This window comes from Paralichthys olivaceus, chromosome 16, assembly GCF_024713975.1.
Source record: "Paralichthys olivaceus isolate ysfri-2021 chromosome 16, ASM2471397v2, whole genome shotgun sequence".
NCBI classification, from domain to species: domain Eukaryota; kingdom Metazoa; phylum Chordata; class Actinopteri; order Pleuronectiformes; family Paralichthyidae; genus Paralichthys; species Paralichthys olivaceus.
Window position 1 is genome coordinate 12,682,196 of NC_091108.1, and position 16,991 is coordinate 12,699,186.

At 41.2% G+C, this 16,991-nt stretch overlaps 3 protein-coding genes across 3 annotated transcripts in view; 1 reads left to right on the forward strand and 2 right to left on the reverse strand.

Moving 5' to 3' along the window:
• Window positions 1–3,614: 3,614 nt before the first annotated feature.
• Window positions 3,615–7,965, reverse strand: LOC138405192 (small integral membrane protein 44-like). Its single transcript, XM_069511906.1, has 4 exons — window positions 7,457–7,965; window positions 6,622–6,713; window positions 5,386–5,789; window positions 3,615–4,358 (listed from the first exon to the last, which is right to left on the reverse strand). Exons 3-4 carry the CDS (start codon window positions 5,654–5,656, stop codon window positions 4,060–4,062), a joined length of 570 nt encoding a protein of 189 aa, XP_069368007.1. The 5' UTR covers window positions 5,657–5,789; window positions 6,622–6,713; window positions 7,457–7,965; the 3' UTR covers window positions 3,615–4,059.
• A 548-nt stretch (window positions 7,966–8,513) lies between these two features.
• tm6sf2a (transmembrane 6 superfamily member 2a) lies at window positions 8,514–13,321 on the forward strand. Its single transcript, XM_020108091.2, has 10 exons — window positions 8,514–9,037; window positions 10,028–10,131; window positions 10,218–10,315; window positions 10,680–10,783; window positions 10,874–10,956; window positions 11,056–11,180; window positions 11,813–11,914; window positions 11,999–12,091; window positions 12,180–12,299; window positions 12,410–13,321. The coding sequence occupies exons 1-10, from the start codon at window positions 8,946–8,948 to the stop codon at window positions 12,617–12,619; spliced, it is 1,131 nt and encodes a 376-aa protein (XP_019963650.2). The 5' UTR covers window positions 8,514–8,945; the 3' UTR covers window positions 12,620–13,321.
• Window positions 13,322–14,328: 1,007 nt separating this feature from the next.
• LOC109643074 (neurocan core protein-like) overlaps window positions 14,329–16,991 on the reverse strand; it is a 40,584-nt gene continuing 37,921 nt past the window's right edge. The window contains exons 19-20 of the mRNA XM_020108083.2: window positions 16,239–16,421; window positions 14,329–15,583 (exon numbers count right to left, since the gene is read on the reverse strand). Of these exons, the coding sequence (XP_019963642.2) occupies window positions 15,465–15,583; window positions 16,239–16,421 (302 nt within the window). The 3' untranslated portion in view covers window positions 14,329–15,464. The remainder of the gene's footprint in view (window positions 15,584–16,238; window positions 16,422–16,991) is intronic.

Sequence of the window (16,991 nt, forward strand, 5' to 3'; positions counted from 1 at the left end):
TATGTGGGTGTGTGTGTGGGTGTGGGTCTGTGTGTGTGTGTGAGAGGGATGTCACCGAGCCCCCCCATCCTGCAGCCTAGAGCCCCTGTTGTTCCTCCAGCCCACCACCACCATCACCACCACCACCACAACAGAGGAGCTGAGAGGAGCTGCGAGGAGCAAGAACAATACATCCCACAAAATGAGCACCTGCACTTTCCCTGGTTTGAGGGTAGCTGAATTGTTTTCATCACTAAAGTACCAGAGCCTTGTTTTCAAAGCAAACTATAGCATACATTCATACATAGGTCTACATTCACCCAAATACAACTAGCATACGGATGTGGGGCACTTCAGGCAATGATGCAGCACTTCTGACTTTCTTGGCCCAGTCAAAATGGATGTGAGCCTAAAGTTGCCTACTTGCAAATAGCAAACGTGGCTCAAATATCCCAAAACAAATGTGGGACTTTTTGGCAAACATGTGAAGCTCTAAGCAAAGTGTAATATTGATGTGACTCTAAATGTGGTTAATGGAGAATATGGTCCAAATAGTACAACACAAATTCGGGGCACCTTTGGCACCTTAGGTTGACATACGGTTTACTTGTGGCACCAGATCTGGCAAACAGGTGCTGACATCATTCCATGTGGTATGGGCCAGATAGCTATGTTTGTGTGAACCAAGACATTTTGCAATGTGGACAAGCATGAATGCATCCTTTAAGATACCTCCTTTAATCAATTTATATCAGATGAGATACTGTATATCCAACTGCAAATTACACAATGTGTGTATTTTACACTCATGTCACCAGCTGCCACAAGAGACCAACAACTGCATGTTTTATACACCACAAACTGACAATTAAGTTTCACCCGTTTGACGAAATGTGTGCTTTTCACCATGAAGCCTATTGATAAGAACATTGTGTCCGTTTTCAAATGATATGATCTGTAATCACAGTCAACAACTTCATTGGAAATGGGGATTGTGATTATTTGACACTTACCATTAGGCACACAAGGCAAATTGTCCTTATATCACTATATCATCTTCCTATAAGTGAAGTATTTAAGTTCTCTCAGATCCCACTCACACACCGATATGTGTATCAAATTCAAGAGGCTGCAGATTACTTTATCCAGCCCATCTAGCCAAAGATAGTTAAAGAAAAAGACATTAACTCGGGGGTCCTGCTCTGAAAGAAAAAGAGAAGATGAAGGGGTTAGGGGGGGTAGAGTTAATAAGATTATGTCATTGTTTGCTTTAGTGCTCAGCCAGATGATGTGAAGATGGATACAGCTTTGGTAATCTTGTTAAATGCCACACAGCATCAACTCAAAGTTATGGTGGGGAAAGAAAATCGGAGATAAGATATTCTTTTTCACATTTACTTACTGTTTTTTACTGGATGCCTCTTTGCTGGTTACTAATTAACCCCACGCATCCATTAAAGCCTGAATAGGTCCCTTCACTTCATCAGCTGAGGTGGCATATGGAGCCAGTTTCACCACAGCGCCCTCTCCTGGGAACAAAGTAGGTGCATCAGAGTGCATCAGCCATTTGTTCTTTTCATTGGAATCAAATGTTTGGTCTGTATGATTTCAAACCAAAATGCTTGAGGCTGTCGACCAATATATTTATTCATATTACCCATTAAATGTCTATTTTCAATAGAGCGATCCCAAGATGCGTGTATAACAGTTATGTTTTTTTTAAATCCATGTGACTGTCATTTGTGCTTCCCGATAAGTTGTAAAAAAACATTTTCTGACTCAATGAGAAAACTAGTTTTCACATTTGACTGTCTTTATATAACAGCAAATATGTGCACTATTCCTGCCATAGAGAGCAGAGAGCTTTCCCACATATATGACAGAAATGAAAGTGAAACATCAAACAACAAGCACCCTGTTATTGTTTTTATTCAACTAGGCTAATCTGCATATTCATTTATATCTCTTAATCTGAGCAGATGTATCTTCATACACTTGACTTAATTAATTTGGACATAAATGTTCCGCAGAGGAGACATATTGCACATATACATATTCTAATATTATCTATTAATACAATACTTTCATAAGGTATTAAATAATCAGGGAAGATATGTTAATAATGTTCTAATGTTTAATCATCTCATACTTTGTGCTTGCATTTTGTGTGTTACTGCAAATCCGCTGCAGTTCCCTCATCAGACACTGGATGTCCTCCGGAGACCACTCAAGCATTGAGCCCCAACCGACAAGAGTGGCCACCATCCCTGCAATAACACATTTTCAACCTGACACAATAACAGTATGTCACAGCCACTCATAAAACCCTTTCAGTCACTCAAGTCTTCATACATTCACACCAGATACAGAAAGTCTGCATCAACGACAACAAGTGTCTGATCAGATTTCACCTTCCTCCTCCATTTCTTCTCTAAGTTCTCTTCCCGAACACCACACGGGGGCCTGACTTGGACCCCTGAGGTTCTGTGGAGAGGATCCAGATGGCGGGAGCTTTCCTGAAATCCCTGTCCATGTTCTTGTTCTCCTCAGCCCGAGCCATCGCCTCCAGCTCAGGTGAGGTCTCCGGGCACCAGTCGACCATGAACTTATCCTTTGCCTCGCAGTAGTTCACCACCACTTCTTCAGGCTGCTCCCCAAAAAGCCAATCTGGAACACAGAAACCGAGGGATGATGTGTAAAACATGGAGTGGTTGCTCTAACTGTGGAAAGCGACACTTTTTGTATTATCTTGTTTCATAAGAGTTGCAGATACAGTGACAAACCTGCACAGTCATGGATGAGGTCTTTGATGAGGTGCCCGATGATGGCATAGAGAACAAAAAACAGGATGAAGACAGCCATGATAAGGTAGAGGACATAGGAAGGCAGGTTGACGGCATCCCGAGATGGAGGTATGTAAGACTCGAAGAGCACAGTCCCATCTTCCTCCCTGAAGCGAGCGTTTAAGCTATCGGACGATGTTTCCATTGCCAGCGTCTTCAGATATCTGCCGTCAGCCAGAGGATATCCACTTAGCGACTCTGTGTCATCGCTGTGTTAAGAAGCCAACACACAAGGTTTCCTCTTACTCATCAATCCATGAAAACAGATACAAAATAGATCTGGAGGAAATATCATATTCCCTGGACTTCAAGCATGTGTTCACAGAATTTCTATTGTTGTTGCTCCAACAGCAAAGCTAGAAAGAAGCAGGTTAGGATCCCTCAGTTCATGAGGGTGTCTTGACACTCCTCAGGCTAAACACTACACTGAGCAAGCAGGTCTTTATCTCTCACTGTGATGGTACATGTTCAGGTTGTTTCCCTCCCTATCCCTTCGCTCATTGAGCTTCACATTCGAAAACTAGATTAGCTGTAGAGGCTTGAGGTAGTCAAGGTCAGAGGAACACTTAAAGGACAGCTTCCTGATGAGGGAAAGTATTCAAAGAGGATATGCACAGACAATCTATCTATCTATCTATCTATACTTGGTGCGTCCATCATTACTGGCCAGTATCTAATATGGCTGATGTCGACTAATCCTTGGCATTTCTAAACAAGGTCACAGCCCCTGACCCAGCAGGTATTATAGTGAGGTAAGATGGATTAATGAAAGCAGACAAGACACAACAGCTCTCTTGTATTATTCACGTGTTTACTGGAGAGAAGCTTGGTCCAACACCAACAACAGGAAAACCGACATGTTTTTTCATGAGAAACAGGTTACAGCAACAAGTGTTAGCTAATGAGGGAGAGTGACAGATGTGCAAAAGGAACAGAAATGACCAGTCATGTGCAATTTAACAATAAATTCTTGGTATGTGATGGGAGGAATTAACATTCTCATTTCTATGCAAATTTAAAATGTCAAAATAAAATATATTTTGATACGTGACAAATTGGATGTTGAAAAGTAACATAATGCAATATAATTAAATGACTGACAATATGGACCACATTCACTTTTAATAATTATATTAAAGGCTTAAGCATCACTACAACAAAGACACAACACTGATCACTGCACATACATATGAGATGTGGCATCTAAACTACTTTGAATTTGAATTTGTGGAAAAACTCAGAGGGAAGTGACATAAGGGGCCAGGGGGCAGGCGAAGGTCACGCTATGATTAGATATCCTTTTTTCTCCAGGGTATGACAAAATGATGGAGGTCCTCAGCAAAGGAGGGGTGGATGGGTGGCGGCGGTCTCCGTCTTCTTGGTGGAAACCAGGCAGCCGCCCGTCCTTTTCCATCTCCATCCTCAGCACATCTCTCTCCCTTAGCTTACTGGAAACACTCAGGCGCCGCTCTTCTTCTTCCTCCGCTCTGCCTTCCTCTGAATCATCCTCCACCGGTTTGGGCCCAAGAATCCAATCTGTGATCAGGAGAAGAGTGAGAGTGAAAGAATGAAATGAAAGACGTGTCATGTGTGTTTTAAAAGGGAAATCCAAAAACTTTACAGATAAACTTCACTTTACTCATCATGGGGAGTCATTAGCCTGTGAAAAAGTTATAGGATATCTATATAAATAATTATTATTCTCATTATATAATAATCAATTTCTTCTATGGCTCTAGAAGACTTTCCTAATTTGTAAAAACAACACTGAGTCATTTGTCTATATGTTGGTTATTATTATTACAGAAAAACTACTTAACTGATTTCGATAACATTTTGATGGGCAATGACCCAAGAAAGAATCAAGTGAATTTTGAGTCAGAATAAGGAATATTTTTCCACTTTGAGATAGGGGGAGAGTTTTTCAACATTTTTGTTGATTTCTCTGAGGATAATTGATGGATCTTGATAAAGGGGATGGATATGTGTGGAATGTAGTACATATTAACGTGGTTTCATAAGGGGACGGTTGGACATTGGTGGAAGTATGAACTCTACTGACTGTTTTATATTATACAATTCCATCCGTGGCACTGTTAGACTTTTTTCATTTGTAAAAATAATAGTGCTGCAGAATACGTAGAGCCTCCATTTTTTACGGAGCCTGTGTTACAAACCGAAGCCTAATTTAAGTTGCTGTCGAATTTCATTGGGGGAAATAAAGGATTAAGTGATTTTTGCTTTTAGTGGAAGTGTATTACCACTTTCTTAAGCTTCTTTAGCAGCAGCCATTCACTCTTTTTTTCAGTCCTTGGTATCTATCTTAAATGGTATAACAGGAAAAGTGTTTCAGAAGGTCAAACACGGCACACAAACCTCAGGATAAAATGTGAAGGAGAGTCCTCAAGCAATACATTCACCAAAAAAGACAATGGAGGGAAAGACATAACGTTTCTACCACCTTGACCCCAGAGTGTTGGGTAAGGAAAGGGCTCAGTGACACCACACACATGAACACCGGAATGGAGTAAGGCGAAGGAGAGGACACCAGGTTTACATGTACCTGCCAGGTCATGCATCAGATCTTTGATCAGGTGTCCCACTATGGCATAAGTGGCCACTACAACCAACACCACCCCAACTAGGACGTAGACTACATTGCGTGGAAGAGTGATGGCGTCTCTAGCTGGGGGGATATAGTCCACGAAATAGGCCTCCTCCTCCTTCCTCCTGGACAACTGCAGGAGCTGTCTATGCTCCAATGCCACATGTGAGAGGTTCAACAGCAGAGCTCCTCCTGGGGCGTTCAGGGACACGACTGGTGATTGGTTCATGGTTTAGATGGTTGGTATATTTTGACAGATAGAAACTCTCTTTTAATGAGAGGCTGTTCAGAGAAGGGGGTGTAACTTTGGGGTGGTTTCTCTGGCTGATGACAGATTCATTGTTTTGTTGAAGATCCAGCTCCTTCATTGGGAAAACGGGTGTCATCAGAGAGGAGGAGGGAGAGGAACTGAGCGTTAGAAGATTTATAACGTTCTCTGAAACTCAGAGGGGTGGCAGGACTGACGGACAGATGGAAATGTCAAGATGGTTAAAAAAATTAGAACATTGTTGCTGCGACAGAATAATACAAAATGTAGTTCACCAGACAAGGAAAAAAATCTCATAACATAAGTGTGCCACTTCTAATCTCTCGTCTAGACTTAAATCCCAGCACTCCTCTTTCTAGTTTTTTTCAGAGAGGGGATCCTTGGTCAAATTTCCAGTGGAGCAAGGAATGTGAGACGGAGGAGAGGTGAATATAGGACAGACACGGTTAATAGGATTGAGTCTTTCACAGAGCAATATCAGCTTTCCATCTGTAGGGATTAGAGATATGAGCGAGAAGAGGTGGATGGTAATATGCCAAAGAGGCTTATGGTCCTTCATGACCACATTGCATATAAATATATATGATACATATATTACAGTAAACCCAGTTTCTACTGGGTTTAAACTGGCATCACTCTGTAGATATATATATCATGCATTAAATCATATTAAACAGCCGGTTCTCCATAAATATCCTATCACATAATTTCACTAATATGACACAATATTTCCATTGCTCATAACAGAGAAAAACTGCAATCTGAGCTTTGTGACCAGTAAATATTCTCAGGGGTCAGAAAATCCTATATTATCAAATATAACTTATGAAAGACTATCAACTGCTTTTCTAATATAAAAGTTGATAAAATGTTATGGAAGGAAAGAGATGACGCTGATGTTTTAGGACAAAAAGTCAACTCCTTACCTTGTAAAGACTCGAAACAGCTCCTCAGCTTTTTTCATTGACTTGGGCATTGACAGGACATCCAAATTAGCAGGTGTTGTAAACAGGCAGCTCTAGAAAACAAACAAAAACACATGGCCCACAGTTAAAGTCATGCAAAACAAAAGACTTACCTTAGCAGGTGGTCTCTTTTTAATAGCAAATAGACAAAACCCCACCATCCATGGTAGTGAGCAGGTGAACAGTGATCTTAAAATACACTTGTATCTGTTCAGATCTGGGCGGAGTGTCAGGATGTGCCGTAAACTGCTTCCTCTAAGCTTGAGACTCATCTTCCTTTCGCTTTTGCATTTGACAAAACTGAGAAACGAGAAATTGCCATTCTATGACGGTGATGGCGACGTTTGCAAAGAGAATGAACCAAGAAACTGGGTGCAGCCCATAATAGAAGTCATCCGTCATGTTGCTCAGAAAAGGAGATTTTTGGATGACTATCAAGGTTTGAGAAAGATAAATAAAAAGAGGTGAATGTTTAAGGTAAAAAAGCAGTGTGAGGTGTCTGAAGGTGTGTCTGGGTGAAGATGTCAGGAGGATAAGGCTGGATCTTCTGTGGTAATCCTGCAGGATTGACATGTACCACCGTCACCAGGGACACCGTTTCACTGACTCAGCAGATAAGCAAGACAGAAGATGGAGCTCTTTTAGCATCACCTGAGGAACCTGCTGACTCTGTGTAGTGCAGTTAGAGGCATGGATTTACACTGTAAACCCACAAATACTAAAACCTGAAAATCCACAGAGGATAAATCATAAAATTCACTGTATTTTCATGTGGCAAAAGTTTCAGATACTCTACCTGTGAGAAGGATTCCCGTCTCATTTATTGCATTCACAAATTTTTTGAGTTTCGCATTTGGGGTCTTGTTCTTCTTCAGGTGAAATATAAAGCAGATTAACGGCTCCACAGAAAGCACAACAAGCTGAACTAGTCCGAAGCAACTAAAAAAATAAAAAATAAAAAAAAGTCACTCAGTGAAGTTGGTCCATATTGACAGTGACTCCCTCAGGCCGGGGTGACCACCTTCTTGGGTTTGTCTTCTGGCTCCAACATCCACTTGAAGTAGGCATCTCCCAGCAGGAAGGTCCAGTAGATGACAGTTAGGGAGGTGTTTACGGTCATGATGCCGATGATTAAAGGGTGAAACATGGTGAAGGAGTGAAATCTTGAAAATCTGTGTCACCTCAAAATGAAAAAACCTGTCAGCTGTGTGGGCGAAGGGATTGTCAGTACGTCTGATTGAATCTGTCGGCTCCCACTCTCTTCATGAACTCCCCACCCCTCTCTACTCTCTCTTTCCACTGGTCACTAAGTTTCTGTGGCAACAGCAGCATAATCCTCTTCAGCCGCTTTGTCGCAGAAGATAAAGTTGCATTAGATGAAGGCCTGCTTTACAAATGTTGTTCATCCATAAGAGGCAGTTGCATAATGCTGCTGATCTGCAGTAAATAGAGTAGTGTGAGCCAATATTATGCAAAGACACTAACTAGAACTATAACAATAATGATTAGTTTTAATCAAACACCCTGACAGCAATAAAACAATGTAATCTTTGTTCTGAACTGTATGTTCCATCTCACATATAATCCAGAATTTAATCAAGCCTGGAGACATTAGATTTAGCTTTTCTTAATCTTACACCAAATCGGACAGATGGCTCCTCAAGTGAACCCCAGGGGCCACAGGGGCCTAGAAAATACTTCAACCTGTGCAATATGACAAGGATTTCTTTTTTCTTCTATTTTCCTTGCCAACTCATCTAATAATCCTAGAACCCTAAAAAAGACAGAGTGCAAATGCACAGAGGACTAGAGGGGGGGAAGCTGCCACCAGCAGGCGGCAGTGTGTACCAGCTGCACTGTGAACATGTATTAACCAAAAGGTGTGTCAGCAACACGTGGGATCACCTCTCATTAAGTTCAAAATGAACATCAGCCAACGGATATCAAATCAAGAATGTAGAGCCAAATGCCTAATTTACGCATGACGCACGGCCCAACAGTCCATTCTATGACTGTTCGCTGCGTTTCCTTTAAATTTCCACCCGGTGGTCGTGACTCCTGAGTTGAACTTTGAGACCTGCAGACAACGCTGGAACGAGCAAGTGCGTTGTTTCTTCACAGATCAAAAGCCAACGAGTGACGCTCCTTTTTAATTGTCTCCTTACCTCAACAAGCAGTGGAGAGGACGCTGGCTCCTAACATGCCTCGTTCTGGTTCTACCGCCACTCACCGCGTTTAACTGGGGATTTTTCGCTCTGAACATTTCAAACATTACATTTTGAACAATGAGGCCGCCGGTGGAAGTCTCCGTGTTTCTTCTCTCTCTCTTGGCTCCTGGAGTTTTATACACGTTGAACAACATCCCTGCGCTCCAGGAGTAAGTGTGTGTGTGTGTGTGTGTGTGTGTGTGTGTGTGTGTGTGTGTGTGTGTGTGTGTGTGTGTGTGTGTGTGTGTGTGTGTGTGTGTGTGTGTGTGTGTGTGTGTGGCCTTGCACAGGAGAGCTTCTGATAGTTACAGGCTTGAGAACAGGCCCATAACCATCGACACAGAGGGTTCTCAACATTAACAAGATAGTCATAGAGGAAAGATAGACACCGTCCTACAACTCTCATTATCCAAAGCATGTTGATCCTGAGCCAACCTCGTTTAGTCACTGAAAAACTGCACTATTCTAACAAGAAAAGAAAAGAAAGAAACGATGATTTTAAGAAAATAGAGACAGTTAAAACTACTTAACTATAGTAAATTGATAAAGTGGAATTTAAGACGTATAAAATGAAAATATGACCCAAATTCACCTGTTGTCTGCATGTGCCAAAATCAGTGCAATAGAGTTCCACTGGAAGGTAAGAATTCAAACTGTGATTCTTAATTTGTTTATACAAAATAGTTTTGTTACATCGAGTGTTAAATATGGTGTCGAAAAGGAAATAACAGATAATAGAGTTAATGAAATGGTTTCCAGGATTAAAGCTTTTCTCAATTACTCCTCATCTTTTCCTGATTGAAGTATCAATGTGAATGATGAATTGTACATTCTAGTAAAATTGGTGCTGCAACCAACGATTATTATTTTCCAGATTCATTTTATGAAAACGTACAAATCATAGAATAATTGTCTGTGATAACTTCAAGAAGCACAGGGTGAATTATTTAACACAATGTGTCTAAAAGACTAAAGACTCCAATCCTCACAAGTGAGAATCTGCAACCAGTGAGTGTTTGGTATTTTAAAAATACCTGCATGAAATTGAAACTGACAGAATAGTTACTGATGAATATTCTGTTCTGGGTTCTGGACTTGGGCAGATAAACTAATGAATTAACTCTCACTACTGCCTCCATCCCGTTGTTTTTCCCCCTAAGACCTCTACCTATCCTGGGGATGGGACTGGTCGTCCTGGGATCTGTTCTTCTCCTCCTCCTCCTCACTGTGCGACACAAGATAAGAGTGGACCCTTTATTCTACGGTACAGTCGAATACACACACATTCAAATGTGTGTCAGTGGTTGGAGTGTGGAAGCAGCAGTGTGCATGTTTGTTGTGTTTCTACAGCGTTCGCAGAGTTTTCCTTCACCTGCATGGTGGGACTGACGAATGCTTTAGAGCAAGATGGGCTCATCTCTGGCTTCATGGGCTTCTATCTAAAGATGGTAAGAGAACTTACAAATGGGTCAAAATGTCACATCATCACACACACACACATTTTTCATGCTTATTTGGTCACGAGAGAAACCTTGAATTGAATGTGTATTGACAAGTCCCCAGAAAGTACAAATTCTGGGAGCTTATTTCTTCCTAAATTGTGATCACAAACATGAATTTTCATTTCCGTAGATTTCTCATGCGACCAAATCAACCAAATTTAATTAAGATCTTTGATGATTAGACCTGGGAAAACCAAATTCACTTTTCCTGCCACCTTCTGAATGACCACCTCCTACTGATGGCTTCTTTTCCACGTGTTTATGTGTCAAAAGTAAAACTTTAATTGCGATTGAGCTTCTGTCTCTTCAGGGTGAGCCTCATCTGATTACTGCCTATGCTGTGATGATGTCTTACTGGGAAGGCGTCTTTCACTTTGTCCTCTTCCTCTTTATCATCCACCGCATGTTTAAAGGGTAAGCTGTCCCATCACCACCATCTGTGATTATCCGCTGCATGTATACAGAGGTACCTTGATGAAGTTTGTTGTTGTCCTGTCCGCGCAGGAAGTCCTATCGAAGCCTGGGCCTGCTGTGGACGGGCTCCTCCATCGCCCACCAAATTGTTCTCATCCCAGGAGTGGTTGTCGGTGAGGGCTGCTTGAATAAACACTGTCTTTCTCTGAACGGTATCTATGTCACGGAGTGTTGTTTGAGAGCATTTCTGTTGATCGTGTTCACGTGTGCAGGTAAATACGGGTCTAACATTCGGCCAGCCTTTTGGAGGAACCTCCCGTTCTTCGTGGTGCCTTTCTGGGCTGCGTCTGTCCTCTTCAGCAGACACAGAGAGATGTCAGTTGTCACAGCAGACAAGGTGAATTTCAATTAGTGAGACATTTACAATATTCTGAATATCTATTAGAGGAGTGTCCTTTTCCTTTAGAGATCAATTTAATTGAACTGTTGTCAAAGGTAAAACTATATGACTTAAATCTCATAATAATATTTGATATACAGATAAGGACACATATTGTTAGTCATTACTCATCTTTGTTTGTGTTTCCTCCATGTTAATATCCTGCCTGCATCAGTGGGTGGAAGAACACAGAGCACCGTGTAAATGATGGAAACATTGCCCCAAAGGCGTCAACAAAATAATAATACATACATTATATATCATCATATTGCACACATATTTCATTATTACTGACGGTGACCTGTTATTGATGATAATATAAATTCAATAAGTAGATTAATTGACCTTTTTTTGTTTATCTACATACACATTTGAAAAGGATCCTTCAAATTAAGATGCATGAGCTGAAGATTTGTCTTGGCCTCAGACTTTATTATGACAGATGATATGAACAGTAAATATAAGGTGCCACAATTTCTTAGTTTTTAATCTTGATAATAAATAGTAACTATAAATAAAATAATGAATAAATATAAATGAAAACCCACGTTGTGTACCCACATTAACTTAGAATGCCCCGTGTTGACTAGATTGCAGCAGAGCAGAAGAAAAGTCTGCTGTTCCGGCCGGTCGACCTGCTTCTGTCACTTCTCTTAATGGGAGCCATGGCCTTCTCAGTTTTCAGAGGCTTTGTGAGTAAAACCACACATTTCTTTTCAGTGTCTCTGCCTCTTATCGCACTTGTTGAGATATAAGTTAACGTGTCTCTCTTCCAGGTGGTGCTGGACTGTCCCCTGGACACCTGTTTCACCTACATCTATCAGTACGAGCCCTACCTCAAAGACCCAGTCGGCTTCCCCAGGGTTATGGTCAGTCTGAAGACAGAATTAATGAAACCAAATATATTGTACATCTTTGCTGAAATTGATAACAGATTTTTGTGCACAATTCTTTCAGATGCTGGTGTATTTATTCTACGCTCTGCCCCTGATGACTGTCTTCATCTATGGTCTGAAAACACCAGGGTGCAGCTGGATGTTAGACTGGACCATCTTCTTTGCTGGAGCCATGGCTCAGGTAACTGGTTATTATGCATTTGCAGTTTTTCATATTCCTAGAAAAAGCAAATTACAACATATAGAGTCTAACATTGGCTTCCTCCTGCTTCTCTGGCTCCCTCTCTCCAGACCCAGTGGTGCCATATCGGCGCATCTCTGCACTCCCGCACTCCCTTCACGTACCGGGTCCCTGCTGACAAATGGTGGCCTGTTATCACCCTCAACGTACTGCTTGCTGTGGTGCCGGCTCTGCTGGCCCTGCGCTGCCACGCCAGCCCCACCTTTTTTATGAAACCTGTCCCCAAGGGACAGACCAACAACGAGAAGAAGAAAAACTAAACCTCACTCCAGCCACGGACTGTCGAGGAATACGTCATGCTATGACAAGGCTAATGTTTTCTGGGACTCTCTGTTGTGCACAAACTGCTTAAAACACCCAATTTTTCAACCTTAAAACCCAGAGAAAGTCTACAAACATCCGTCACCTGGCGCAGCACTCCCTGCATGGACTATTGGACCCCTGATAAGAAAGCAGTTGATGAAGTAGAGGGCTGTGATCATCTCACACAGCTTTCAGGTGACTCATGCAGATACAGAGATGGTATCTATCCAAACTGAGACAGTTAACCTGAATATATTGGTCAGCAACACACCACCAGAGAGTGAAAGTCTTATTATATATTTTCTATGCAGAAATCTACAACAAAACTCCACAGCTTTAAGTTTGTTTGTACTGGGTCAGTGAAAAGTAAAACTACAGAGTATAGTAACTAAAATAGTTTGTGATAAGGGAGATGGCAGGAGATGTTGTCACTGCACCGATCAAGTTGTGATTGATTGATTAATAATTGTGTCTATAAAATGTCAATAAATAATAAAGAATCAAAGTTTCCTACAGTCTCAACAGTACAAATCTTTAGGTTTTCATCGATATAGAAATAAGAGAACCTGCTAAAGAACCTGAAATGAGAAATGACTGTTTTGGTAATATATAATTAGCTCTGTTCAACTCATAAATTGATCAACCAATCATTCTTATTACCTCAGTGTCTCGTAGTTTACTTTATTTTGTCCAATAAAAACAAATGGTGCCATATTGTTGAGTATCTTAGTTCATAAATCTAACATCTGCTTTTCTCCACCAGCTGAGCATTTTGGTGGTTTAATAAGATGTTTCCTCAGAGGTCAATATTGTCCCCTCCATCTGATGATGTCATCATGCCCTATGTGCACTGAACTGCTGCTGTTGTCAAACTGATAAACAGTGAACCCGGGTCCAGTTCAATTGTGACACATGACTGCAATGCAAATTATCACACGACACACTGCTCAGTGCTGGTACAAACATTTTGTCTTTTAGAGTTTCATCCATGGATCTGTGTGTGACAGAAACATTCTAAACACAACAGCACTGTCAAAAAATAGTGCACTGTAGGATGTGTTCATGATGTCAGTTTAAAATGTCAGCATTCTAGAATGTCATTATTAAGGTTAATGTGAATGCCATTAATTTAGTATTTTTTGCTATAGTTTAGTGTTGTGTGGAACTTTGACCTGAGGGGGGCACTGGTTCATACCAGTTCACACAGTTCATACTGAGGGGGAACATCTTATATTGGTCCATATTTGACATTGCAGTCCAAACCACAAGAGTCAGCCTCAGGTGGCAATAGAGGAAAGGTTTTCATATCGAGTCATAAGGATACAACCTCTGGGCATCATGTGTCTATGTACAAATTTACATTGAAATAATTAGATAAACATTAAGATGCTTCACTTGATAAATGAACAATCTGCTTTCTTATTGGTGCAATGGGAAAAGTCAATGGATAAGATATCTGAATTCATCCTCGGAGGAAGATGAGTATCAATGTAAAATTTTGTGGCGGTCATTAAATAAATATTAACATGTTTCACTTGATCAGTGAAAGTGAAATGGGAAAAGTCAAAGGATAAGCCAAGATGTCTGGATTCATCCTCACGAGCATCAATGCAAAATTTGTGGTTGTTGTGACATTTATGTAGAAGAGAATAAGAATTAACAAATGTTAACTTTTTCTCACTTTATTAAGAATGAAATACAACAGCAGGACAAAAAGTCATAAGAACACCAAAAAAGTGGATGACCGATCAAATATCAAAAGGACCAAAGACAAACAAATTGTGACATTCTACCCATCATGTAAATATAGCCGTGCAAAGATTGAAAGTATTTAGCAATTCGGATACAATCAAGTGGTTATCTCGAGAGTGTACGGTATAATCCCATCTAAACTAACTATGTCAACGGGATATATGCTTTAGTTTAGAGTGCTTATGGAGAGAGGGGGGTCTATTTGATTGGACAAGGTCCAGCTATTGATTAAGGATCAGCCAATGACATAACACCACAATATTTACAATACAGAGATTAGAGGCTATCAAATGATTAACTTTGTAACTAATTGATTGTTGGACTTATATAGAAAAAAATGATGTTACATTGGCTTTTTGAAATATAAGTTAAAAAAGGAAAGTATATCACTTGAGCAATGATTTATAATAAATAGCAACATACACAAACATAGTAAATATCAGAAAAAAGCATGTCAGTAGATTAAGACAGACCAGCTATTCAATAACTCTATGGGAGAAAAAAGCAACAGCTACAGTACACACATAAAAATCTCAGGGTTACCAGGGGCTGAACGCTGTCTTGCATCAATTACATCTGTGCTTTGTAAACAGAAAACTAGGACGAGAGTCATTTTTCATGTGGGACAAGCAAACTTTTACAAAAGAAAACCTGACTCAGCACTTCTCTACATCTCTCTCTTCTACATGCATACGCTCACACATGCTCACACACTGCTGTCAGTCCGACAGACCCAGAGAGGTGAAGGATTTACTGTACTGGGGGGGGGGCAGAGGGTGGGTGTTAATACAAGTTAGTGTAGGAGTTAGTGTTCGCATGGACCTTGGTTAAAGGAAGCAGCGTGAAAACAATAAGAGGCATCAAAAACACCCAAACTCAGTGACAGGGTTATGGAGATAAACTTTATGTTACAGTAAGAAAACCTTATTCGTCAGCTAAACGGAGAGCATGGTCAGAAGCAGGAAAGGAAAACAGGAGGGATGTGGACTACTGTCTTTTATTTATGGGCCATGGTTAGCACCTAGGCATAGCAGACATGTGTTATTTGGTTCAGTAGGAGCTGTTTGCGTCCTCTCTGGCCTTGTGCCCGTCTCCGCCGTGTCTCCTGTGGCTGCGGCGCTCGCGGTGCTGATTGTGGTGGTGGCGTCTGTACCGGTGTGACCGCCGGGCTGAAAGTAGAATGGGTCAAATTATTTGTACTTTTCAAGTCAAATGTTAAATTAATGGTTTTTAACCATTGATGAATCCCATTTAAAACTGGCCAATATATTTAGTGATAATAAAGACACTGTTTTCCAAACAGACCTCAAACATTGTTTTTCTGTCATGCAAGTTCTTCATGACATCAATTCCACATGATGTTGGAAACAATTCTTTAAATTCTCCTCCATGCCGACACAATTTCATTGCAGAATTTCTGCACGTCCAAGCTAGCAATCAAGTCAAGGTGATGGATGAGGATGAGGGGGAATTTAAGTACATTGTTAACTTTGTGACACAACTTTTGCTTTGTGATTTGGTGCATTATTAAATTGGAAATAGCTTTGAGAAGATTGTGCATTGTGGCCTGCACATGGTCTGCTACAGTCCTCCAACAGACTGTGGATTTAAAATAGATTGATTGGTATTAATGAGCCCAATGTGTGGGAGAAAACATTCCTTCACCATTAAGCCATTATCAGCACACACAAGGCGGATTGGGTTCATGGATTCCTGCCATTGATGCCAATTCCAAACCCTACCATCTGCAGCCTCGGCAGATTTGGCCGACAGGGCTAAGATTCTAAGTCTTAAACTGTCTTTTTATGAAAAACAGACACTCACACTTTGTGCAGATGATCCTGGGTCTCTCCCAGCTCCCGTCGGCCCTGCAGCGAGTGGTGGGGATGTGACGCTGGTAGAAGCCTTCGGAGCACTGGTAACGCACCACCGAATGGATGTCATAGTGTGACCTCCGGCGACCTATCAAATGGGCATTCTCCACTGTGGGCGGGGTCCCACACAACACTGAAAATAATTGAATTCAATCATAAATCATGCAGATAGAAGGTCATACATACCGGTATACATAATCAGTCCATAATTTAATTTACGATAATAGTCTACGCTTCCACTTCATGCATCTGTTATGTAAAAATACCGACATAGGGGAGGTATAAAATGCAGGTATTAAAGGCACAGTATTACAGTGTGTTTTGCCTGTAGATGGCAGCATTGTTGCTGCATCTGCTATTTGCGCTGAGCGGTGGTGGGTCCAGAGGGAGGTACTGGGTCTCTGCGGTCCACAGGGAACACAGCCAAACCACAGAGCCATGAGACCACAGCCAGACTAACAAACACTCCCCAGCCACTTAATCCTTTCTTTTCTAACTCCTCCTGGTCGTCCACTGTGTCTCCCTGTCTTTAGCTCTCCTTGCATCCTGTAAGATCTCACTGCATCTCCACATTCAGGATGACTGAGTGGCTCGCAGCAGGAAGGTGAGTTAGAGGAAAACTTGGTGAAGACACTCAGAGGAATTACAGATGTGTTGGATGAAAAATATCTGTAACAACAGTTCCGCTGCCTGGTCGAAGTGG

Excerpts from the sequence above, each read along its gene's own strand:
- tm6sf2a (XM_020108091.2), top strand. The coding sequence starts at position 8,946 with ATGAGGCCGCCGGTGGAAGTCTCCGTGTTTCTTCTCTCTCTCTTGGCT. Across the intron at positions 10,132-10,217 it reads AGTGGACCCTTTATTCTACG|CGTTCGCAGAGTTTTCCTTC; the intron begins GTACAGTCGAAT and ends GTGTTTCTACAG. Across the intron at positions 11,181-11,812 it reads CAGTTGTCACAGCAGACAAG|ATTGCAGCAGAGCAGAAGAA; the intron begins GTGAATTTCAAT and ends CGTGTTGACTAG.
- LOC138405192 (XM_069511906.1), bottom strand. The coding sequence starts at position 5,656 with ATGAACCAATCACCAGTCGTGTCCCTGAACGCCCCAGGAGGAGCTCTG. Across the intron at positions 4,359-5,385 it reads TCTGATGCATGACCTGGCAG|ATTGGATTCTTGGGCCCAAA; the intron begins GTACATGTAAAC and ends TCCTGATCACAG.